The sequence below is a fragment of the Atractosteus spatula genome, chromosome 16 (assembly GCF_055471065.1).
Source record: "Atractosteus spatula isolate fAtrSpa1 chromosome 16, fAtrSpa1.hap1, whole genome shotgun sequence".
Lineage (NCBI taxonomy): Eukaryota > Metazoa > Chordata > Actinopteri > Semionotiformes > Lepisosteidae > Atractosteus > Atractosteus spatula.
Genome location: NC_142721.1, coordinates 15,830,523 through 15,855,773, shown reverse-complemented (window position 1 = coordinate 15,855,773; position 25,251 = coordinate 15,830,523). Strand labels below are relative to the sequence as shown.

The window sequence follows — 25,251 nt, the reverse complement described above, 5'->3', positions numbered from 1 at the left end:
ACAAACTCGTTGTGTTCCCTGCATACCACAGATACTCTGCTTTCAAAGCAAAGTCTATGGCTGTTTTTTTTTAATTGTCTTCCTTTCTCCTCAGCAACAAAAGTGGTGAACACTCTGGTGACCAAGCTGCCCAGCGACGGCCGCCAGAAGCAGCCGTCCAGCGGTGTGGTCATCAACATCTTAGCCACCCTTAACAACCTGGTGATGGGCAGCTCTCTCGCCGCCCGTGACATCAACTTCTTCGACGGGGTGCAGAAGCTGGTAGCCATCAAGACCTCTCATGACAACAGGTGGGTTCAAGAGATGCACACTCGCACACTCGCACACTCGCACACTCGCACACTCGCACACTCGCACACTCGCACACTCGCACACTCGCACACTCGCACACAGCCTCTCACCCAGCTCTCTTCCTGTTTGGACTCACTGTTCTCTCTTCACTGAACTCAGCCTCCATGTGGAAAGGATGAAAAAAAATCCCCAAACAGACTGTTTTGGCAATTTTGAGGTGTTTTTAGAGAAAAGGAACTTGTCTGTTCTGAAAAACATGTTTCTGCATATTTACATCTTAGAAGCATAGTCTTTGTTCCTTTGGCTGAGATCAATTCCTTTGTTCTGTAATCCTACTAGAATACAAGGGCCGAACACCCACTGTGTTTTACGTCTGCAGGGAATAGATTGCATGTACCATACCTACAGAGTTCGTCACCTCACCTCCTTCTTTAGGGGAAACGCATCATCGTCTCATGCGCTGAGCTACTTGTGCAGCGCAGTCCTCTGTGCTGGAAAGTGTGTTTAAGCTGCTCAGCTGGCCCAGGCCACCCCTCGTGATTTTGCCTCACACCCTGTTCCCCTCCTCTCTCTCAGCCCCGACAGGGTGAAGGCAGCGAATGCCTCGTCCACCTTGCTCACCAACATGTTTCTTCACAAGAAGCTGCACAGCGAATACAAGAAGGTGAGGCTTCCATGGGATTGGGGCAGGGCTTGTCGAGCGGGGGAGGAGACTTATGCGGGACTGAACCAGGATTGGTTGACCTGGGGGCGGGGCTCATCAATCGGGGAGGGGGGGCGGAGAATTTCATGGCCCTGGTTCAGGGCTGGTTGATCTGGGGGTGGGGAGTCTATAGGTCTGGGGTGGGGTGGGGTTCAGCAGTCATGGCAGATACTTCCATGGACCTAGGAAAGAGCTGGATGATCGAGGATGGGGAGCCCCAGTTCCAGATGACACCTTCACCGGATGCTGATCCAAAGCTGAAGATTTGGGCTCCTGTTCAAAATTACCTCCACTTTCCATAGCTTTCAGATTATTTTTCCAAATATCTACTTTACAGTTGTTTTAACTCAATTCATTTAGGGCTTTAATGCAGATTTAAGATGCATAAAAAAACCCAGCAGAATTGCTCGGGGCACTGTAATTCTTAGCTTACCTTGGGTGCTGATGTCAGGGTTATTTTCTTTTATGAAACGCACACCTCCAATGCGCTGGCCAGGGGTTCGAGAGGGAACTTGTGACTAGCTTAAGCCCCTGGTCAGGTCAGGGCCTGGATTTAGGTGTTCGTAGGCCCTGGGCACCTTCACTCCGAAATGTGCAGAAAGAGGGGGGAAACGCCCATTGAATGGGTTGACATGACGCACTTTAAACTCTTCGAATGCTAAACCGCTCGATTGATGGAGCGAGTCGAGCGACCATCACTTCGATACTTCGAGTTTCTAGAACAGGCGCTAGATAGCGTAGGATTACTGATCTGGAGCACCGAGAGTCGATCGCAAGCATGTTGTTTCAGCTCGTTTTTCATCAGTCACTGCTGTTTCCCTCCTTCGTCGGCCCTGGGGAATTCGGCACTGGGTGAGGTGCAGCTCCACGTGTTAAGAACCGTTCTCCCTTTCGGACAGGTTGACAAACCAAGGACCCAGCCATTGATGAAACCCTAGTTCATCCTCCACAGTCTCTCCAAATCACTCGGCATAAACCTTAGACCGTCCTTCCTGCGCCCTATTCCCCACGTTTATCCATTCTTGCCTGTCCCCATTCTGAGCCTCCACGTTCCCCTGATGGTGCCATGGCCAACTTAATGTCCAGATAGTTCAGGTGGGCGGCTGCGTTGGTGTGCGCAGGCTGCAAAGGAACATGTACAGGTCTATTCCCTGCGAGAAGAGAAGAAAACAATCGCAACGTTTTGGCTCTCGAGCCGGTGTAGCCCTGACGGAAGGCTCGACAGCCGAAACGTTGTTTCCTTTCTTCTCTTCCCAGCAGGGAATAAACCATCGCTTGTTCCTTTGCTCTACAAAATGGCCCCGCGGGGCTGAGTAGGATCAGGGTGGAATTTCAAAGCCTCTCGTGCCTCCAGGGGTTCTGCAGGGGCGCGCTTCAGCAGAATCTGACAGAAGCGCCCGTGTTTGTGGGTGCAGGAGGGTCCAGGTGGCGAGGAGACGTAGCGCCTGCTCGGGACTGGGAGAGGGAGAAGGAGAGGGAGAGACGGGGTGTTTTTTTTTTTTTTCCTGCACGCCATGTGAGCGGTTTGGCCTTGCAGAGGTCCCTGAGGCGCGGCGCCGCGCTGTGCGTTTGTGTGTTGAAGGAGGTGTGCTGTTGCCATGGCGCCGGCCCCACCTTGTCCCCGAGCTGCTTGGTTCTGTCAGGAATGTGCAGGCTGTGCAGAGCGTTGCACGGGCCCGCCCTGCCTCTCCCTAAACCCCCCCCCCCCCGGGCGCCGCCCACTGTCTCTCTGTAGGGCTGCACCTCCCAGCTCCCCCTCCTGCCTCTCTGTGTCGCCCCCCTGCGCCCCTCTCTCTCTCCTGCACGCCTGAAAACAGTTTCGCTTGGGGCAAAGGGGTGATTTACCGAACAATTAGCAGAGCAAGTCTGAACAGCGGTAAAACCCGTCTCCAGTTTCTTTTCCACTTTCATTCTCTTTGAACGAGATCTCGCAAAGTGGTGTTGCGTTTCTGCTGGGTTTAAGTGTGAAAACCAGCCCGTTTCTTCTCCTCCTGTCTCGTCCTCGGGGGTTTCTCCAAAAGCCGTGCGAATGGTGTCTCATGGATAGCTGTCTTCGCACAATCATCGTGCAAGGGCCCCGGTTCATTTGCACGTCGGAACACAAGACTGGAATCCTCATCTCGGAAGCGCTGAAGAGACCCCCTCATCAAAAGACGAGCTTAACTGAGAAACCAGTGCCATGGTTTCCCCCATAAGGGGGACAGCACTGACTTTTGTTGAAATTATACACCACTACAATTTTTCCATTTACTGGTTTTAAGATTTGCTGTAGAAAATGGGTTTAATGTTTAAAAAAAAACAATTTTAAGCAAATCCTTGAAGCTCATTGCAACCTGGGGTTGTTGCAGTGTAGCTCCGGGTTCGAAACTCCCTGTGTCTCCCCCCTCTCTGTGTGCACCCCGATGAACATTCCTGCTGGAAGAAAATCTGCTCTCCATTTCCACTGCGCGCTGCTTTAGATAAAATCACCCCCCAAACATATGAGCAAGGAGTTTGTAGATGGATTATTTTTCTTAGAAATACTTGTGTGTCGAGAAAGCCAAGACCATTTATCAATAGGTGGGGGAGCAGCTCAGAATTCACACAGGAACCTCCCGTCGTACTGGTGGTGGTCTTCACTGTCATCGGTGGAGCGTGTGTCCTCCTCCGGGCTGGACGGCCGTCGGGTACCCCAGTCTCCCCAGAACACGAGATGTTAGGACCTGGATCCATCACCTGTTATGTCCTGAAGCTAAGGAAAGAGCAGCAGGGAGGTGCTGAATGTAGCTCTCCATGCTGCCTCTCCGGTGCGTGGGAAAGGGCTCTCTCTCTGTTACGCTACACTGACTAAATACCATGTGCGTCTCTCTTCTGTCTTGCAGAAAGGATTCACGAAACAAGACTTTCTGGATACGTATTGAGTCACGCCTCCTGTTGCCATGATGATGTTTTTTTTTTTGTATTAGCGGATTTTTCTTGCCTTTTTTTTTTCTTCGACTACTGCTTTGATGGACACAACAGCCCTGGACCCTGGTCTCTTCCCCAGCAGGGAGAGAACCCAGCACCCTGCCAGCCCCTACACCCCGTCTGTGCTCCCCTCCTGGGATTTGACTTTATAAGAGAGAACCCCAGGCGATAACGACCGGACCTTTGTCGGTGCTGTATAGTGTCTTCCCCTCCACAGAAACTCTGTAAAAGTGTACAGAGCAATGAGACGCAGCCCAGAGGAACACCAGCCAGATGGTGCTCTCGCCAGACAGTGGCGTCAGTTAGCATGCAGATCGCCTTTCGTGGGCTCGTTGTTTGAAAAACGGGTCCCTTACTGCATTGCACTGCTGTGTGTGTTCTGCTGCAAGGCCCGAAGCAGAGGAACTCCAGGCAGTTTGCCTGCCTTGGCCTGTTTTTAGACGACCGCTGTTTGCAGGAAGATAAGACCTGGACTTTGACCTGGTGGCTCCACTCCGATTGAGCTCCTGCAAGGCCACTCCTGCCTGCAGTAACTGGAGATGGATTGAGCCGAAGGGCTTGTCGTTGCAGGATGTTCCCGAGACCAGACTCTACTGGGATTGAAGGATCATGGCACAGTCTCCTGTTAGATAGGAGACTGAACAGCGATGGCGTTGGCACACCCTCACCCTGCATCATTAATATAAACCCTGAACTGCGACTTTATATTACTAATGATAACAACCTGGCTTTGAACCCTGCGTCGGTAACACCCCTTCAATGGCTCACATTTTCATCATTAATATGATTTAATGGACTAAAAATTCATGTAACTGTACTAAGAGTTCTAACTTCTAAGACTTCTGCCTGTTGTAACATAGCCTGCAGTGCCACTCGGTGGATACATGATGCAAGTCTGCCTCGTTTTGAATTTTAAGCATGTGATATGAGAGGGTATTTTCAATGGTAATGGTAGTTACCATAGTAATTAAAACATTTTTACCTATAAACCGTTTATAGGTAGAAGGAAAGGGAAGACCAGGCGACATGGGGTCCGAGCTGCAGGCGGGAGCTGATTTTGTGAAAGCCTGGCTCGGAAAAGTCAAGACGGACGTATTGTGCCTTACATTTCTCAGAATTTCTGAGAAGCTGAACCATGATAAATGCAACCATCAGCTCTCTGAGGTTACAGTACCTCCTGGGCATGGGCCTGCTGTCGAGAAGGGCTGTGGGCTACGCCACACTGCAAACTGTTAGATTGTGATCTTTTTATATATACATATGTAATCTTTTTAGATGTATTTTTTTAAAGGAAAGCTGCGTGTGTGTGCGTGGATTGCTCTGTGAAGCGCGTCCAGTGGGAGACGGCTGTAGCCCTGCGTTGGGGGAGGTTGAATTATGAGTCTCATTATGTAAATAGCTTGCAAAAATTAACACCTCTGGGTTAAGAGAGATTTTTTTTTAATTTACCGTGTGATAAACCAGTGCTTCTTTTTAACTGTCGACTTTGGGGGGGGGTGGGAATGTAAATTTTGATCCAATGTTGAGGTTCGTTAAGGTAATTGGAAAGCTGAACTGGGAACGCACTCCACAGCTGTAGAGCCCAGGTTGGGGGTTACTGGTTACTGTCTGCAAACAAGAGACTGTCACTGCAGTTATGGTTATTCTTGTTTTCTTCTGTTGGATGAATTATTTCAGCCCCTTAGAATTGGTGTGACTGGGTCTGAATCTCTGACATCATTTAAGAAATAACCTTCCGCGCCCCTGACATCTCTTCCTCTGCTCGTGACTTAGCAGTTGCTCCTGAGAGAGTGGACTGGCTTCTGCTCAGTCTGCACCTGGTCTGTCCTGTGCAGAGAGTTGATGCACCAATGCAATGTGTTTCAGAGAAAGGGTGAGATTATTCAAGTGGGTGTTTATTTTTGTATAGATTTAAGATGTATTTTTTTGTTTTTAGGTAAAGAAATTAAGTAATCTGGGATTTGGGCAATAGTTAATTAAGTGCTCAGATTCCTGCTGAGTGGATCTCGTCTCTTCTTGTCTAGTAACATTTGAATTAACACAATGAAATCTTGCTCTGGTGCAATGGGGTTCATGCTGTTGTAGGGGGGAAAAACGTGAGCAAACAGAAGTGCATCTTTCAAATGCAATAATAGTCATTCACCTCAAGAACCGCAGAGAATCCCACAACAAAGGTACATGAGATACAGCCAGACACACAACACAGGAACCCAGGCAGCTTAAGCCACTGCTGAGCCTCACAGGCTGTGTCCTTCAGCTGCGATTGCACCCAAGATTTCTGTCTGCTTGCCTTTGTAACCGAATAATGTTGATCTAGGTTTAAGCACAGCATTGGCTACCTGTTGTCGTAGCCTACTGAAAAACGCACGTCTGTACAAATACCAAATGTATTAAAGTTTGTCTGGAATTGGAAAATAGCCTTTTCTTGATTTGTCAGCGTTTTAAATTAAGTTTCAAAGTACTGTTGTACTAAATTGTATTACATCCCTCCCCTCCTCCAGTCGCTATTTAGATGGTATGAGTCCAAACTGATTTTAAACATTCCGAACTAAAGGAATCCCTTCAATGTGCCAAGCACAGAAATACACACTGTACCTTGAAATAATGTACAGCAGTTTGCTGTATGAAATAGTTTATTATTATTATTGCTCTTGCCTGAAAGCATGCCTGAGCTCACTGGGATTGGACTCGGTCAGCTGGTGTTGAGGGGTTGCAGCAGGGCTGGGGTTATGGGGGGGGTGGAACTGCACCTGAGCCCAGATCTGAGGGGGTCCCATTGCCAACGTAATTAAAATGACAGCTTTTTTTTTTTTTAGAAAAGACCATCCATAAAATAAACGAATGAGAGTTTGTACGTCAGGGGTGGTGTATTATCCAATAGCAAGATTAGCCTGGCATGTTTTAAAACAAAACAGAGTGATCCTTTGTAGTTACTTGCACCTGAGCTCAAGCATGGGTTGCGCTGACCCTGGGTGGCAGAATCTCGCTTCTGCATGGTTTACAGGTCACCCTGGAAGTGATTGATTGCTAAAGAGCAGGACCGATTGTGATCAGCTGAGCAGGTGATGTTCAATGAATCAACTTCTGGGACCAAAAATGGACCTACCCTTCAGTCCTTGAGGGCCAGAGTTCTGTCAGTTGAATAAGTACGTACTTAGCAGAACAACAACGCAAAAGTGTTAGGAATCCGGGAACCTAGAGGAGGAACTGTAGTGGGCAGAGCCTGCCCTGGGGGTGCAGTGGGCACAGGGAGGCGCACAGAAACAGGTGCTCTCGCCAACGCATTCGTAACCCACTCTGTGTTTGTCACCGGAGCTCAGTCTCGCGAGCTGTGAGTAACCCGTGAACAAGGGTGACTGGACCTAACTCAAGAGAGACGAGAGCTGATGGGGGCAGGAATCCTGGGTGACTTACTCCTGGCCTGTCTGGCTCGGGCGACAATGTGGGTCTCTCTCATCATCTCCCTGGGGTGGGCCCGTCTCGGCCATCTGACTCAGCCCGGGAGAGCAGTGCCCCTGCGTTGCTTTCCGTCTCCCGGGGGAGGAGAGGGAGTTGGAGAAGTGGTGGTACTGGGTGAGTCACTCCTGGGCTTGGAAAGGACTCGCATGCGTGTGCTGCAGCACACACTGCTCCTCCCCCCCCAGGGCAGCTGACCTTGAGCGGAGGCCATGGGTTTGAATGAAAGGGAAATTTTAGCAAATGTCTGAGACATTTCAGTCGAGAGAGCAAAGTCCAGGTAGTGCTGGAATCCCTTTACCACCCCTAGCGTATGGATTCACACACCTCCACTGCGTTCCCCAGCGAGACTCTCAAATCGGGTTTGGCCCGCAGAGGGACTGACGGGATTAATCAGAAAAATGAAGACCTGCTTGTTTTCCCGTCTTCTTTCAAGGCCCTGTTAGCTCCCGTGTGCAAACGTTTAATCTCTAATCTCTCACAGGAAAGGCACTATCCTCCATTCCTTAGGCTGTCTTTGCTGCAATTGCAATCTCTCACTCTGACAGTGCGCATTAGCTCATCTGGGGGAGAGAGCAGATAAGGGCTGTGTTGAGGGTGGGAGAGTGACTGTAATCGGAGCAAAGCTGTCTCTTCCTCCGTTCCCTGAACTCCTCCAGCTCAGCAGTCGCTCACAAGCGCTGGGAAACGAAACGGAAGACGGCCCCCAGTCTGTGGCCTTTAGAGATTTTTAAAAATCTCTTCTGACAACTAATGAACTCTTCCCAGCCCTTCTCTTTAGGGAGTTAAGAAGAAAGGACCAGCTGCTTTTGACACTGAGCTCATAAAAAGTCCTTTATAACTGCACCAGCAGCCCCACCTGGGAGACGCACAGTGGTCATTCTGCACCAGCAGCCCCACGTAGGAGACACAGAGAGGTCATTCTGCACCAGCAGCCCCACCTGGGAGACGCACAGTGGTCATTCTGCACCAGCAGCCCCACGTAGGAGACACAGAGAGGTCATTCTGCACCAGCAGCCCCACCTGGGAGACGCACAGTGATCATTCTGCACCAGCAGCCCCACGTAGGAGACACAGAGAGGTCATTCTGCACCAGCAGCCCCACCTGGGAGACGCACAGTGATCATTCTGCACCAGCAGCCCCACGTAGGAGACACAGAGAGGTCATTCTGCACCAGCAGCCCCACCTGGGAGACGCACAGTGATCATTCTGCACCAGCAGCCCCACGTAGGAGACACAGAGAGGTCATTCTGCACCAGCAGCCCCACCTGGGAGACGCACAGTGATCATTCTGCACCACCTGCCCCACCTGGGAGACACACAGTGGCCCCTCCGCACAGATCGGGGGCATGGGAGTGAGAAATTGCTTCAGGAGTGAATTGGGGAGAAACTTCGGGGAGATCAGATTGTACAGTAGGACTAACTCCCCTTCCCCCTCTAGCGGTCTCATCTCACTACCTGATCCATCCTTGCTCAGCTCTTAAGATTGGCCCACAAGGGGGTTATTTCCTTGTAAACTAATTAATTCTTTCACACTGAGAAGCCAAGCAAAACTCCCCACTGCAGGTAAATAGCAATATTCCCTCCATCCATTTTCTAACCCTTTTCTTCCAATTCAGGATCACTATTTTCTCTCCATTTCATCCGATTCAGGGTTGCAGGAGAGCCATAGTCTATCCCAGCAAGCAACAGGCACAAGGCAGGATACACTCTGGGCAGGACGCCAGTCCATCACCGACACAACCACACTCCCACCTAGGGTCAGTTTTCCCAGAAGCCCATTAACCCACCAGCATGTCTCTGCGGGAGGAAACTGGAACACCCACAGGGGGAGAACATGCAAACTCCACACAGACTGTACCCTGGCTGTGGAACTGAACCCAGGGCCCCAGCGAGGCAGCAATGCTCACCCCTGCGCCACCAGGCTGCTCAACTGGAGTATTCTTCATAAAAAAACAAGCACCACTTTGAGTTCGCATCGGCAATAAGATTGACTCTTGCATCTTAGGAGAGCGAGCACACAGGTGTGCAGCACGGCCTGTAAGCACAGGTTCAGGACGTTCTAAACTGGGGTACCCAGTACTGGGATCTCTGCTGGCTGTGAGCCTGCGCCCAGTATAGTGCTGATAAAGGCAGTTTGCAAAGGCCTCTGAAGGTATTTACACAGTAACTTCCCCCCTTCTTCTCTGCTTACATATTTTTCCCCACTTCGGTGTGAAGGAACAAAGAGTTCGCAGCCCCACCCATCCTGTTGGCAGAGAACGCCGGCCTGTACGGACCTGTACACATCGCTCCTCGCTGCACAAACCAACACCACTGGAACCCTGTTCCAGTTTGCTCCAGCTAGTGCCAATGCCAACCTTTCTCTTGGCCCGTCCTTCAGACCTGAACCGTTTGGAGAGACTGTGTTGTCAATGGCTCCTGGTCCGGACAGGAAAATTGGGTGTTGCTGGGAAGAAAGGGCTCAGGCTGTTCTGCGAGGCTTCCCAGAGACCCCCCTGGGCTTGTCAGTGGGAGAAGTAGCTCCCCAGTGGCAGCCTCACCAGCAGCAAGCACAAGCCCTGTGCAGCGATTGGCCAACAACGACGTCACCCCCACGCGGATGGGTTGGTGTTTGAGCCGGTCTTAATTTTTTTCCCCCCGACAGATCATCATCACACATTTTTAAGGCTGGCTGCTGGCAGAAACTGTGTACTCAGATCTTAAGCCATCTTCTGATTTAATATCTCAATTAGGACGATGCACTTTGGAAGGGCTCTAGGAGTGCCTTGAGGACACACTGCCCCCCCCCCCAGGAAAAAAATCAGCTAAGTGGATTGTCTGGGCCCCAGCCAGGACAGTAACAGCAAAAACAGCACCAGCCAACAGAATTTCTTAGTGATCCCACCCCACTGCAGCACTGCCACCTGCTGACAAGCAGCAGGTACTGCAGCAGTGGAGTTCAACACCAGCAGGTCTCTGGTGCTCCCCTCCCTGTTCCCCAGCACACAGGAACTTGAGTAACTCGTCCATGCCAGCTCTCTAACAACGCATTTTAAAGGTGAATAAAACAGAGGAATACATGCATTATTAAAGTGCCGTCTTTTCCATCCTTAGCTTCTGAAGCAATGGGGACGTGGTAGGTTATCACCAGCACTGAGATGGAGGAGCTACAGTCCTCTGCTTTCCAACATTACAGTTTGCTGATCAGACCACACTGTGCTCGACTGTGCCAAAACTCACTGACGTAGCGCTAGCGATAAACTCCAATCCTAAATAGAAAGAGACCTATATTTTTAATTTGATAAGCAGATTTTATGAACAGATACTGAGAATAGCTGAGGCAGTATATAAAGTAAAGAAATGAAATATTTCTTGTCATTTGTAAAACTATGCACCCCAAGGAAGAATCTGCGTTTCTGCACTGTACAAATTTTACAAATCTTATTTGTGACACATCAGCAACTTTTGTCGCTGTGTCCACTGGTCTTTGACCAGTGTGAACAGCACAATCCAGTCAAAGTAGCTCAGCAGATCTCCTGTCCCCTGTTCAGAGAAGCCGTTTCATTAAAAAGGAATTACATTATGGCAATATTAATAAAATGCACTTTGCAGATGCAGCAGCCTTTTACTGTTAAAATACCCGCAAGGCCATTTCTTAAACAAGACGATCAGGGTTATAATTACAATACATTGCAGCATCTTGCTAAAGGCATAGTTGAGAAAACCTCATTGATTACCTGATTGATTTTGATTGATTCACATAATGCATTTAATCTCCTACAGTGTGAACAAACTGTAGAGCAACCCACACCACTGCCCCGTCTGGCTCGAAGACAGCAGACCAGAGCTGAAACTAAGAGCACTTGTTGAGTGTTTCATGTCTCTCATGTCGATTCATTGCTTGCTCGAATAAACAGAATTCAAAATCTATTTCTTGGGCTAAACCCGGGGAATAATAATAATGGTCAGGAGAAATCCAAGGATGGTGTCGGAAATGTCCATTGGTTTCCCGTGTGTCCAGTGTGGACGGCGTCCGGCTTCACTTCTCCTGACCCCGCGCCCTGTCCTCCTTCCCGAATGGAGTGCCGTCTCCGCTCTCCTCTGCGCTCTCGATGTCAGCCAGTAGGGGGCGCTGAGGCGTGGCGCGGAGTGAGATCAGGGGGCGTACTGGGAGAAGTGGCCCGTCAGAGAGGACTGCACTGGGCTTGTGGGAGCTGCAGCTCGCCCAGGGAGGTCCCGGAGATTTGCACGGCGCCGGTGACACTTGAGGCCCTCTTGAGATCTTCGGGGCTCGGCGGCTTCGCTCCCCTGCGACCGCCTCAGGAGCAGGACTGCAGCTCCACGCTGTCCAGCACTCACAGTCCTCCTCCAGCTCCTTCAGGTCTACCCCACTTCAACGACCGGGAGCGAAGAGAAACATCCGATACAGCCAAAGGAACGGAAACCCAGGAGATGGCGACCAGGTCCCGTGCGTGTGTCCTGATCTCCTCTGTGGCTCGCGGGTCAGAGGTCCTCCTCCGTGACCAGGCAGTAGAAGTCCGTGCGCGCCCCGTAGTTCCGGGAGCCCAGGTCGGAGATGTCGATGTCCACGTCGCTGGGCCTCAGGTCGGCCGCGGGGGGGGGGTCAGCGGGGAGGACGGGGGCTCTCGACGGGGGGGCCTTATAAACCGGCAGGCGAACTCCTGAAGGGCAAAGGGAGAGAAAGGTTCGTGGAGGGCACTGAACTCGGGGGGTGCTCACGGCAGGGGGAGTCGCGGATCTGTCACTCCAGTCGAGCGGCGGGTTCGACTGAGCCTGGGGAAAAGGGGATGGCAGCTATCCGAGCTCCCTGAAAGAAGATGGGAGCCACTGGACAAGGATCCGTTAAAACAAAATCCTGGGCTTTAGTAGACATGGTACATTCAGAGCTGGGACCCCACATCCAGCTGTAACTCCAGCTGCAGGGGAAGACCCCTGTGGGGAAACCAGGCAGAACTGGACAAGCACACACAAGCAGGCCTTTCTCCCCTAGTCCAGCCCAGACCAGACCCGGACAGCAGAGGCGCTGTGCTGATACAATCTCCAGTCCAGCCCAGACCCAGACAGCAGAGGCGCTGTGCTGATACAATCTCCAGTCCAGCCAAGCCCAGACCCAGACAGCAGAGGCGCTGTGCTGATACAATCTCCAGTCCAGCCCAGACCCAGACAGCAGAGGCGCTGTGCTGATACAATCTCCAGTCCAGCCCAGACCCGGACAGCAGAGGCGCTGTGCTGATACAATCTCCAGTCCAGCCCAGACCCAGACAGCAGAGGCGCTGTGCTGATACAATCTCCAGTCCAGCCCAGACCCAGACAGCAGAGGCGCTGTGCTGATACAATCTCCAGTCCAGCCCAGACCCAGACAGCAGAGGCGCTGTGCTGATACAATCTCCAGTCCAGTCCAGACCCAGACAGCAGAGGCGCTGTGCTGATACAATCACCAGTCCAGTCCAGACCCAGACAGCAGAGGCGCTGTGCTGATACAATCTCCAGTCCAGCCCAGACCCAGACCCAGACAGCAGAGGCGCTGTGCTGATACAATCTCCAGTCCAGCCCAGACCCAGACAGCAGAGGCGCTGTGCTGATACAATCTCCAGTCCAGCCAAGCCCAGACCCGGACAGCAGAGGCGCTGTGCTGATACAATCTCCAGTCCAGTCCAGACCCAGACCCAGACAGCAGAGGCGCTGTGCTGATACAATCTCTAGTCCAGTCCAGACCCAGACCCAGACAGCAGAGGCGCTGTGCTGATACAATCTCCAGTCCAGCCCAGACCCGGACAGCAGAGGCGCTGTGCTGATACAATCTCCAGTCCAGCCCAGACCCAGACAGCAGAGGCGCTGTGCTGATACAATCTCCAGTCCAGTCCAGCCCAGACCCAGACAGCAGAGGCACTGTGCTGATACAATCTCTAGTCCAGTCCAGACCCAGACCCAGACAGCAGAGGCGCTGTGCTGATACAATCTCCAGTCCAGCCAAGCCCAGACCCAGACAGCAGAGGCGCTGTGCTGATACAATCTCCAGTCCAGCCCAGACCCAGACAGCAGAGGCGCTGTGCTGATACAATCTCCAGTCCAGTCCAGACCCAGACAGCAGAGGCGCTGTGCTGATACAATCTCCAGTCCAGCCAAGCCCAGACCCAGACAGCAGAGGCGCTGTGCTGATACAATCTCCAGTCCAGTCCAGACCCAGACAGCAGAGGCGCTGTGCTGATACAATCTCCAGTCCAGACCCAGACCCAGACAGCAGAGGCGCTGTGCTGATACAATCTCCAGTCCAGCCAAGCCCAGACCCGGACAGCAGAGGCGCTGTGCTGATACAATCTCCAGTCCAGTCCAGCCCAGACCCGGACAGCAGAGGCGCTGTGCTGATACAATCTCTAGTCCAGTCCAGACCCAGACCCAGACAGCAGAGGCGCTGTGCTGATACAATCGCCAGTCCAGCCCAGACCCAGACAGCAGAGGCGCTGTGCTGATACAATCTCTAGTCCAGTCCAGACCCAGACCCAGACAGCAGAGGCGCTGTGCTGATACAATCTCCAGTCCAGTCCAGACCCAGACAGCAGAGGCGCTGTGCTGATACAATCTCCAGTCCAGCCCAGACCCAGACAGCAGAGGCGCTGTGCTGATACAATCTCCAGTCCAGCCCAGACCCAGACAGCAGAGGCGCTGTGCTGATACAATCTCCAGTCCAGCCCAGACCCAGACAGCAGAGGCGCTGTGCTGATACAATCTCCAGTCCAGCCCAGACCCAGACAGCAGAGGCGCTGTGCTGATACAATCTCCAGTCCAGCCCAGACCCAGACAGCAGAGGCGCTGTGCTGATACAATCTCCAGTCCAGCCCAGACCCAGACAGCAGAGGCGCTGTGCTGATACAATCTCCAGTCCAGCCCAGACCCAGACAGCAGAGGCGCTGTGCTGATACAATCTCCAGTCCAGCCAAGCCCAGACCCGGACAGCAGAGGCGCTGTGCTGATACAATCTCCAGTCCAGTCCAGACCCAGACCCAGACAGCAGAGGCGCTGTGCTGATACAATCTCTAGTCCAGTCCAGACCCAGACCCAGACAGCAGAGGCGCTGTGCTGATACAATCTCCAGTCCAGCCCAGACCCAGACAGCAGAGGCGCTGTGCTGATACAATCTCCAGTCCAGTCCAGCCCAGACCCAGACAGCAGAGGCACTGTGCTGATACAATCTCTAGTCCAGTCCAGACCCAGACCCAGACAGCAGAGGCGCTGTGCTGATACAATCTCCAGTCCAGCCAAGCCCAGACCCAGACAGCAGAGGCGCTGTGCTGATACAATCTCCAGTCCAGCCCAGACCCAGACAGCAGAGGCGCTGTGCTGATACAATCTCCAGTCCAGTCCAGACCCAGACAGCAGAGGCGCTGTGCTGATACAATCTCCAGTCCAGCCAAGCCCAGACCCAGACAGCAGAGGCGCTGTGCTGATACAATCTCCAGTCCAGTCCAGACCCAGACAGCAGAGGCGCTGTGCTGATACAATCTCCAGTCCAGTCCAGCCCAGACCCAGACAGCAGAGGCGCTGTGCTGATACAATCTCCAGTCCAGCCCAGACCCAGACAGCAGAGGCGCTGTGCTGATACAATCTCCAGTCCAGACCCAGACCCAGACAGCAGAGGCGCTGTGCTGATACAATCTCCAGTCCAGCCCAGACCCAGACAGCAGAGGCGCTGTGCTGATACAATCTCCAGTCCAGCCAAGCCCAGACCCGGACAGCAGAGGCGCTGTGCTGATACAATCTCCAGTCCAGCCCAGACCCAGACAGCAGAGGCGCTGTGCTGATACAATCTCCAGTCCAGCCAAGCCCAGACCCAGACAGCAGAGGCGCTGTGCTGATACAATCTCCAGTCCAGTCCAGACCCAGACAGCAGAGGCGCTGTGCTGATACAATCTCCAGTCCAGTCCAGCCCAGACCCGGACAGCAGAGGCGCTGTGCTGATACAATCTCTAGTCCAGTCCAGACCCGGACAGCAGAGGCGCTGTGCTGATACAATCTCCAGTCCAGCCCAGACCCAGACAGCAGAGGCGCTGTGCTGATACAATCTCCAGTCCAGCCCAGACCCAGACCCAGACAGCAGAGGCGCTGTGCTGATACAATCTCCAGTCCAGCCCAGACCCAGACCCAGACAGCAGAGGCGCTGTGCTGATACAATCTCCTGTCCAGCCCAGACCCAGACAGCAGAGGCGCTGTGCTGATACAATCTCCAGTCCAGCCCAGACCCAGACAGCAGAGCCTCTGCACATCTGCTGTCGGGGTCCCAGTCAGATCTGGGGCCACAGGCTACACCCCCAGCTCACCCAGGTCTCCAGCAGGGTCGGGGTCGGGGCGGCAGTCCAGATAGTCGGGGTTCAGGGTCAGCATGGGGTCCTTGTCATCCTGGAGCAGAGTCTGGGGGTCCCCTGTGTTGTGGTGGTACATCAGCTTGCGGGGCATCTCCAGGACCAGGCTCTTCCAAAACTGGGAGGACGGGGTCTGAGGGGGGGTTGGGGGAGATTAGGAAGAAAAGGCTGAAACCTCAGAACCACACTTACCACCAGCCACCTGAAGAGGGCGCTCAAACACGGCAGACAGGTATAGGGAAACAGACGAGCACTGCTCTCATTTTTTCTAAAACTAAAAATTCCCATGTCCAACGTTCAATGTACATATATAAACATATTCCCCCATATATCTAGCCAAAGTCTTCTTTTACAAGAAGAAAAAGATCAAGTTAAAGGTAGAGAGTGTTAAGAAGGAGAGTATGTCACTCTCACTTGACCTCAGCAATGGATCTCGGCTTTGTTGGCGGCAGTGAAAACGCGGAGCTGGACTCACGCCCTCCAGCGGCCCGGGCTCTCACCATGGACTTGGAGCCCCAGAGCAGGAGGGCGACGCTGTGCCCGCTCTCCTTCAGCAGCCGCAGCGCCGGCTGGCTCAGCTGCCTGCGCTGGCTCTCGAACACGATGAAGACGGGCCGCCGGCACAGCTCCTGCAGGCGCCAGAGTCCCTCCCTGGGGCGACAGAGAGAGGAGGAGAGCCGAGGTCCAGTCACAAGGTCTTTTCTCGGAGGAAGCCAGGGCATCGGCTTCAACCGCAGGGCAATGGCAGCCTGTGCCAGACACCCACCACTCTTTGTGCAAACACGGGCCTCCTGTTCTCACATAGTTTCCACTGGTGACCCCTACTTTGTATTTCCCTGTTCATTCTGCACACATCCTGTGCCCGAAGGACTCTCGGGAATCTTCTCCCGTGAAGCTGTACTTACTTTTCCAATCTTGTACATTAACTACCAATACATCCTTCGCTTGGGATTTCTACTGCCTCAGTGGACTGCATCAGTGGCCTGTCAGACCAATTTGCAAAGACCTCAAGTACAGAAGCTTATTAATTGTTTAGCATTTAAAGGTATGGGGTTTAAAGACAAACCTTTGGCGTTCATACGAGATTACTTTGCTTTAAAATGCAATAATTTAATTCATGCACATTATTGCAAACTATATTAATATCTTGTAATAGATCTGCAATAATGTTGTCCCAGACAAACTAGCACTGACTTTAACGACAGAAGTACGAATCTGACAGTGCCTATGTACTGTCTTTCATGTGCATGCAGTGGAACACCCTGTGATTGAGCTTTCCTGGATCACACACGCATCATTTTCGCAGTGACTGTGAAAAGCAGAAAGGACCCGCCATCCCAAAAGTTTGTTATTCTTGATGTGAAACTGCAAAAACATGTGCTGTACTGTACCTAGGTTTTTGCCTACTCTTTAAACATTATGCGGAAAACATATATGGTGTACATTATACCTTATATACCTACTGTTGACTCATTGTTACTGTTATTGTCGGTCACAGTACACAGCAAGCCAACAACTGTGCGTCCTGGACTTCCCCCTTCACTTTACATCCATGTCTGTGCAAACAGACACACAAACACTGTTCCTTCTCCTTTCAAATGACACCTGTCCCGCATTTTGCTGTACACTTGTAAATTCAAATGTATTCCATGAAGCATAACAGCATTGTTCACAAATTAATTATCGTGTTTTAACGCAATGTTACCTTGTATAAACACAAAAGATATCTTTTTCTCCATGGCGCTAATACACTTCCGTATTTAAGCCCAAAATCAAACACTGTCCACAACTACTACCTAACATTTTTTTCCCCAAACATCTAAGCTATAAACAAGCACTTCTGAAGCATTAGAGAACGTGGGGACTATTCCTTGTGCACACTATGTAACCGTGTTGAATTTCCTGCCTGCGCTCACCTGAAGCTGTTGGTGCACCACTCCTGCTCCAGGTAGGCCCTGGACAGGACCACAATCAGGCGCCGGCACCGACTCACGTTCATCAGCAGCTCCGCAGAGGGCTCTGGGATGGGGAAGGGAGAGGGGGGGGCGTGTCAGAGCACCAGCTACAGCAAGCCTGAGATCAAGGGTCAAAGGTCAAGAGTCAAGTTCGGGGCAGCCCGCAGTTACCTGAGCCAGGCAGAATGTCTCCGTCGTGCAGGTGCAGCTTGTAGCTGTACCTGTTCTCCAGGTGTGGCTTCAGGATGAAGTTCACAAACTTCCGGTCGTGCTCATTGTTCACGTAGGAGACATAGGCATCGTACAGCTTCCCGTCTGGAAAGTCAGAGGAAAGTTAAGAGCCCGTCTTGTAGGTGTGAACAGATGACTTCTTCTATACATGGACAGTACGTGTGTGCACATATGACAACTTCCAGTGATATGTCAAACAAAACACGCCACTGGTCATGAACCCTCATACCTCCAAATGAGTAAATATGCAATCTGCAGCACATATACTGGCAATGATAAAAACACAGCATAGAAGAAGGATCTTACCAGCTACTCCTTAAAATGTTCTCTGTTGCATTTGGTCTTTGACTCTGAAATTTGACTCAGAGATATGAAATGCAGCCCAGTCCAGCCAAGCCCAGCTAAATACAGCCCAGCCCAGCCCAGTCCAGCCAAGCCCAGCTAAAGACAGCCCAGCCCAGTCCAGCCAAGCCCAGCTAAAGACAGCCCAGCCCAGTCCAGTCTAGCTCAGCCCCAGCTCCAGCCCCAGCCCCAGTCCAGCCCCAGTGCCCTCACTCACCGTTCATCTCGTAGTCCCCATAGGCGTTCTTGTACCAGAGCTTGAGGTTCAGGCGGCAGCGGGAGTACAGCGCCAGGGCCAGCACCAGGGCCAGCGCCAGGGTGAAGGCAGCGATCACGGCCGCGGTGTGGCTGGGCAGCCCTGCAGGACAGACCAGGGAACAGACTGTCCTTTGAAAGCCCAGCACTCTGCTCTACGGCCTCACCACAGCTCTGCCCCAGGGCTTACTGCCTCTCTCTACTGCACTCTGCCCTGCTTTTCACACAGTAATAATTACTTACACTTATAGAGTGCTTTTCTGGACACTCCACTCAGAGCTCTTTACAGGTCATGGGGATCCCCTCCACCCCCACCAGTGTGCAGCCCCACCTGGATGATGCTCCAGTCCTCTCACACACACCAGCTCTCAGTGGGGAGGAGAGCAGAGTGATGAAGCCAGTTCAGAGATGGGGGTTATTAGGAGGCCATGACTGGTAAAGCCCAGGGGGAAATTTGGCCAGGACGTCGGGGTAACACCCTACTCTTCTCGAGAGACGCCCTGGGATTTTTAATGACCACAGAGAGTCAGGACCTCGGTTTTATGTCTCATCCGATCCCACTGTACTAGGGCATTAGGTCCCACACAGACTGCAGGGTGAGCGCCCCCCCTGCTGGCCTCACTAACACCTCTTCCAGCAGCAGCCTCAGCTTTCCCAGGAGTCTCCCATCCAGGTACTGACCAGGCTCACACTGCTGAGCTCCAGTGGGCGGCCAGCTGGGAGCTGCAGGGTGATATATAGATCAAGAGGCTATAGATATAATGTACGGTACACTTGCACTAGCGATACTGCAGCAGTCTTGATATCACTGAACCACACCGCGCTGCCCCAGTGCTGCAACTCAAGAACAGCAGCAACTTTCCATGGCCAAGTCAGGGTGGACAGTGCTCTTCCAGAGCATTAATTTTGTAACTATAGTTCTCAAGTGCCTGTCAGTACTGACTCAGGGACTCAGCGTAAGGCCTGAGCCAGAGAAAATGAAGGGTTTACCACTTGTGTGCTCCAGCTCCTTACCCGTTCTCTGCAGCCTAAACGTGGCTGTGGCGTTGCTCAGCCTGCAGGAGAAGACTCCGTAGCTGCCCTGGTCCCTCACGGTAACTTGCAGCAGGCTGCTCACAAACCTCTGTGAGCCGTTGTTGGCAGACCTGTGGGGTGACACGGGCCCATGTGAATCCCGACATCACTGTGCCGAACCCACAGTTTCCCGCCGGACAGCTGTCCTCAGAAAAACCGGATAATAAAAGTCGGGTTTCGGAGGAGGCAGAGTTCTCGGCAGGATCTCTGCAAGCCAACTGGGTTTCAAACTCCGATCCCCAGTACTACAAGGTAACATCCCAACAAGTGTGTGACCAGGCCAACATTTTAGTGCATTTCTTGTGTGCATCTCAGTTTCTCTCCAGCAGAGGGCGCCCGAACCCCACAGCCTAAATTCCAGACTGATCTTCGCTTGCTGCAATGTTTTTTTCCAGAGAGTCACCCTGGCCCTGCCACTTTCCCCTGATTAATTGCGATATGGATCTGGCATACTATGTACATATATACTACTATGATTCAGCAGTAGCTAGTCTTAGCAAATAAGGAACCACAATCCCAAGAAAGTCCCAGACGTGAATCCCAGCATCTAGAGCTGTGAAGGAAGTGGGCTCCAGAGAGCTCACTCACCACTCGGAGTCGTTCCTGGGGTAGAGGCTGGTGTTGGTCAGGAGCTGGTCATCCTTCAGCCAGTGCAGAGCAGAGTCGCAGTGTGGGTCCTGCGGGTCGTAGGACAGCCTGACGGTGCAGTTGAGGGACAGCTGAGCCCCCAAAGTCGACGTCAGCACCGGGGTCCCCAGGGGAGACAGGAACTCCGGGGCCCCACTGCACACGTTGTCTGGACAGACACACACGATTAACAGCGTCAGTCAGGTTTCCAGGCTGCAGACCCAAGACTAGAGACGTTCATTGGGAAAGCAAAGAACTACACTTTCTTTTCTTTCTTACAGCCCAGAAACGCCACGTCCAAAAGCCCCGTCCAGGGCAGCATTTGTCTTCACATCGAAGAGAAAAGAGCGTGTGATGGGGAAAACAACGTACAGTCCCTGCTCACAGCAGCGTGGCGTGTGGCTGAACCGGACACCCACACACGCTCGTGTCACGCATCGATCTGCCTGCTGTCTTCCCGAGGGCTGTGATGGAGTCCCCAGCACTGCTTCGCACTGTCGTTTCCCCTGCGATTCCTGCGCCCTGTGCCTGGAAATCGCGGGTGCCAAGCCGGCCGTGTCCTCTGCATGCTCACACTGAGCTGATCCAATGACGAGGCAGGGGATGACCTGCAGACCCGTGCAGATTAAACTGGGAAGAACGTACAGTCAGGAGAAAGCCCGGGGGGTGGGGGGGCGCTTGCTCTGTTTTTTGCAGGGCAGGTCACGCCTGGTCAGGGTGCGTTTGCATGAGCACCTTATCTGGAAAAGCACCCTCTGATCTCCCTGTGGGCTGGCTGCTAGCACAGGGCACCGCGTTATCCGCGCACACACACACACAGGAGAGCAGCCTTCAGTGTGACTGAAACAGCAGGGCCGTCCTGAAACACACCACACCAGCCCTGCCTTTACTTCCTAGAAACACACCCTCTCTCCAACCCATAGGCACTGTGGCCACAGGTTCAGGCTGGGGCTTTCAAATACCAGTCTGAACAGCATGTAGCTAGCACCAGACGACATCTTAAAAGAGATCGCTCTTCAATTCTTCAATAGAAGAATCACACATTTCAGAACAGCCAATCATCTCTACTGCTTCCAGGTCACAAAAAACTCCTGGCTGCTCTTCCACACTGAGGTAGACTCTTTCCAAAGGGCTCAACCTGGACATCCGTCACACCTCTCTCTGAACTGAACTCTTTCCCATCTATGAAAAAAGGAACATACACACACCTGCACACACGAAAGAGGACTCTGTGCTCTAGTGCCAAATCTGAGGGACATAATTCAACCCTGTTTTTAACTTCTTGTGGGACACGTTAGCCGGACCCTGCTGGCGATGTGCTGTTACTCAGCACAAGTGGAACCACAAGTGCAGGCAGTGGGAGTCTGTGCTTGGCTGAGGAGCCAGTAGGATGAAGCTCCCACCTACAGGATAAGATCACTTTATTGGCCATATACAATTTCTTGTGTTAGGAAATCGTCTTGTCGCAGACCCCAGCTTGCTCTCCATGAGACACACAGACAGGGAGAGAAGCTGGGGGTCAGAGCGCAGGGTCAGCCATTTATACGGCGCCCCTGGAGCAGTTGGGGTGAAGGGCCTTGCTCAGGGGCCCAGTGGAGTAGGATTCCTCTGCCGGCTGCAGGATTTGAACCAGCAACCTTCCAGCCACAGGCACAGATCCTGAGCCACAGAGCCACCGCGCTGCCCCTAACTGGATTATAACCGAATGCCTCTAAATCAGAATCTCCCCCCCGGGTGGGACCTGGGTGGGACCTGGGTGGGACCTGGGTGGGAGACTCCTGGGAAAGCTGAGGCTGCTGCTGGAAGAGGTGTTAGTGGGGCCAGCAGGGGGCGCTCACCCTGCGGTCTGTGTGGGTGGGGCTGCACACTGGTGGGGGTGGAGGGGATCCCCGTGACTTGTAAAGAGCTCTGAGTGGAGGGTCCAGAAAAGCGCTACATAAGTATGAGGAGTTATTATTATTATTATTATTTTTATTACTCAGGGGCTGTACAAGCCAGTGGCTAGTTTACTTCAGCCAGACAAACAACAGGTTTCTGCTCCCCGATCACTGCTTCCCTTCTTGGAGTTTAAAACATCACCTTGGCAACGGCTACGGTTCACACATCGCCTCCGCCGAGCTGCCCCGGCCAGGAATCAGCCCTTCTGAACTCCGCCCCGCCGGCGGCCCCCATGCTCCCCGGCCGGTATAAACATTAACCCGTCGGCAGTCGTGCCCGGGTTCCACCTGCTTGCGGCTGTGAGGCGTGTTTACTGCGCACACACCCAGCAGTCACGCGCTGGCCAGCTGGGCTTCAGAGCTGCCTGGCACCGCTCACAGGAACATGAGAGTGCCGTGTCTGTAATAACAAACTGGCTTCATCCCAGGGGCGTCTCTCGAGAAGAGTAGGGGTGTTACCCCAGTGTCCTGGCCAAATTTCCCCCTGGCCTTTACCAGTCATGGCCTCCTAATAACCCCCATCTCTGAACTGGCTTCATCACTCTGCTCTCCTCCCCACTGAGAGCTGGTGTGTGTGAGGGGACTGGAGCATCATCCAGGTGGGGCTGCACACTGGTGGGGGTGGAGGGGATCCCCATCACCTGTAAAGAGCTCTGAGTGGGGTGTCCAGAAAAGTGCTCTATAAGTGTAAGGAGTTAATTAGTTAATAATCTGAGAACACAGAGGGATAATTCCCTGTGGGCAAAACAGGTGTAACTAAAAGAGCAGGGTAAGGCTTTAGCTGTCTTGGGAAAGCCCAGCCGATGTCTCAGGACAAGAGGGGCTCGGACACCAGCAGAGAGGAGCCTGTCCTCAGCCACCGAGAAACAGAGCAGATCATTGTCTCGGCCTCCCTGCCTTATCTGCGGCGCCCCTGGGTGAGTTATTAATACATTCCTTTGGCGTTACCCAGCGCGGGGTCAGGGTACAGGAGCGCGGGGGCCGGGCCTCCAGGAGAGGAGGGGTCCTGCGGGACCTCGCCGCGCAGGTGGAGCTGACGGGCGCAGGGGGGCCGATTCGCCGAACCGCGGCGGGGGGGGGGGGGAGCAGCTCCGAGCCCCCGGTAACCAGGCCAGCGAGAGAGCAGGATGTGTTACACGCCTCGAGTGTGTTTCCATTTCCCTCAGTGCGCCACAGCGCGACAGGGCGCGACAAAGACACGGACGCAGAAAAACTGCTGGAAAACAAAAGCGATCGCGCATACATGCATACTGCTGAAAAGAGAACCGAATGAAGTCGCCAATTAACCGAATCAGAACTGAATGAAGGCGCTAATTCAGCACACCGTTTAAACTCGCACTTATCGGGCTGGTTAATGACCTTCGGCGCTGCTCAGGTGGCGAAAAATAATTTAATCACGACGGTTTATACATTGAGACATGAAAACTGAATCCCCGTTTTAGGTGTAGGGCGCCAATATGTAGGGCTCTATCGTTCATAAAAACAAATGCAGGGAGAAAGCTGTCTTTTTTACACTGCGGTGCTAGAAAGCGCTTGAACTTTTCCAGCGTTTTCTTCGGACAACGTCCTGTTGGCACCTCTGCGCTCTCGACCCTGAACAGCTCCACCGATATGGGAGGAGAAAAGGGGTTAAAAAAGGCCGATTTCAGCCTCAGAAAAGCGCGCTCCCCGCTTTGCGCAGCAGCGGAGGGCGAGTCCGAGATTTGCTCGCTGGTTTTCTTGATGCCCCCGCGGTTGTTTCCCTGCCCACACAAGCAAGCGTCTCCCCCCTCTCTCTACAGAGTTATCCCAAGCGAGGACCCCCCGACAGCCCTCGCACCCTGTCCGGGCGAAACTCTCACCTGCGGCCGCCCAGGTGCCCGCCCGCCCGCAGGCGCTGGCGAGGAGGAAGAGAAACGTCACCAGTTTCGGTCGCATTGTTCGCCGCGGTCCAGCGTCTGTTCCTCTCCCGAAAACGAGAGCGAAATCACCCCCAAACTCTCCCTCCCCTCCGCCACACACGCTCACGCCTGCCGTCCTGGGCGCAAGGCGAGTCGGGGATGTGCGTGGTGCGCGCCGCCGCGGCCACCTGGGCCCCCGCAGGGCGAAGCGAAAGTCCGCGCGGGGCGGCGACAGTCACGCGCTCGCGCTACCTGGGCGGCGGGCGGGCGGGCTCCCGCGTCACGTGACCTCGCGCTGACCCCCCCCCCCACCTGGACGCCTCCCCGCGCGGCGCGTCTCCCCTCCCAGAGTGGACAGATAGCGGCCGCATCGGCGCTACCTACGACACCTCTTTCGTTATTCTTATCATCATACCCGCCGTCTCTTATCACTCTTTCCACACACTTTCACAACAATGATAACTTATTACGTGACGTAGGGGTACACCTGCGAGCCGCGAGCCGCGAACTGCGAGGGGGGGCACTGATTTACACAAAGGGTTGTGTAAATGTGGGAGTGGGGAACAAGCTGACACCCCGGATGAGATCCTCAAATCACTTAGGTACTAACTACCAAACGGGCCGGAGCGCTCTAGTGTCGTTTGGAAGCGCTCGTACGTGTTTTCACGCCTCTCCAGTGTGCAAACACCGCACCGCAACAGGGTTCAGAGCTCTCTCGCCCTCCGTCGTCCCTCTTTCACGTCTGAGTCTGTGTCCGCGGGTCGCTCCCTCTGGTTTCACGGGCTCAGGTGAGCCCCCTGCTGCCGTGCAGGTTATAGGTGAGGGCCGGTCGCTGCAGAGGCTCCGAGCCGCGGCGTGAGAGACCACAGCCGCCGCCACAGTGCGTGTTCGCCCGGCTCTCTCCAGGACGTGCGTGACCTGATTCATTCCGCGCACCTGCTGTTTTCCGCTCTCTCCTCGCTGTCGCAGAGCACCCCAGCGTGTCAGGTCTTGTTCGCCTGTAACTTAGGCGAGTCTCGATACACGCCTGCACCGTTGTCTTTGAAAAGTATCGCACGTCTTTTTTTTCTTAAGAACAACACATAAAGGTATTCATACAATACAGCAGTTGCGATACCGTCAGAGTTTGTAGAGGACTGATTTTTAAGTTCTAATGTGTGTAAGTTATTAACTTGAAAATCCTTTTCTTTCTT

At 53.1% G+C, this 25,251-nt stretch overlaps 2 protein-coding genes across 2 annotated transcripts in view; one reads left to right on the top strand and one right to left on the bottom strand.

The window, feature by feature from the left end:
- Positions 1-6,355, top strand: part of LOC148819659 (plakophilin-3-like) — a 30,581-nt gene extending 24,226 nt beyond the window's left edge. Inside the window, exons 11-13 of the mRNA XM_088935112.1 lie at positions 95-290; positions 868-955; positions 3,856-6,355. Coding sequence (XP_088791238.1) covers positions 95-290; positions 868-955; positions 3,856-3,894 — 323 coding nt within the window. The 3' untranslated portion in view covers positions 3,895-6,355. The remainder of the gene's footprint in view (positions 1-94; positions 291-867; positions 956-3,855) is intronic.
- A 4,629-nt stretch (positions 6,356-10,984) lies between these two features.
- On the bottom strand, positions 10,985-24,339 carry sigirr (single immunoglobulin and toll-interleukin 1 receptor (TIR) domain). Its single transcript, XM_088934598.1, has 9 exons — positions 24,020-24,339; positions 20,203-20,410; positions 19,555-19,685; positions 18,503-18,643; positions 17,884-18,027; positions 17,674-17,776; positions 16,258-16,408; positions 15,716-15,890; positions 10,985-12,061 (listed from the first exon to the last, which is right to left on the bottom strand). The coding sequence occupies exons 1-9, from the start codon at positions 24,093-24,095 to the stop codon at positions 11,883-11,885; spliced, it is 1,308 nt and encodes a 435-aa protein (XP_088790724.1). The 5' UTR covers positions 24,096-24,339; the 3' UTR covers positions 10,985-11,882.
- Positions 24,340-25,251: the final 912 nt, after the last annotated feature.

Excerpts from the sequence above, each read along its gene's own strand:
- sigirr (XM_088934598.1), bottom strand. The coding sequence starts at position 24,095 with ATGCGACCGAAACTGGTGACGTTTCTCTTCCTCCTCGCCAGCGCCTGC. Across the intron at positions 18,644-19,554 it reads GTTTAGGCTGCAGAGAACGG|GGCTGCCCAGCCACACCGCG; the intron begins GTAAGGAGCTGG and ends TCTGTCCTGCAG. Across the intron at positions 15,891-16,257 it reads TCTGGGGCTCCAAGTCCATG|ACCCCGTCCTCCCAGTTTTG; the intron begins GTGAGAGCCCGG and ends ACCCCCCCTCAG.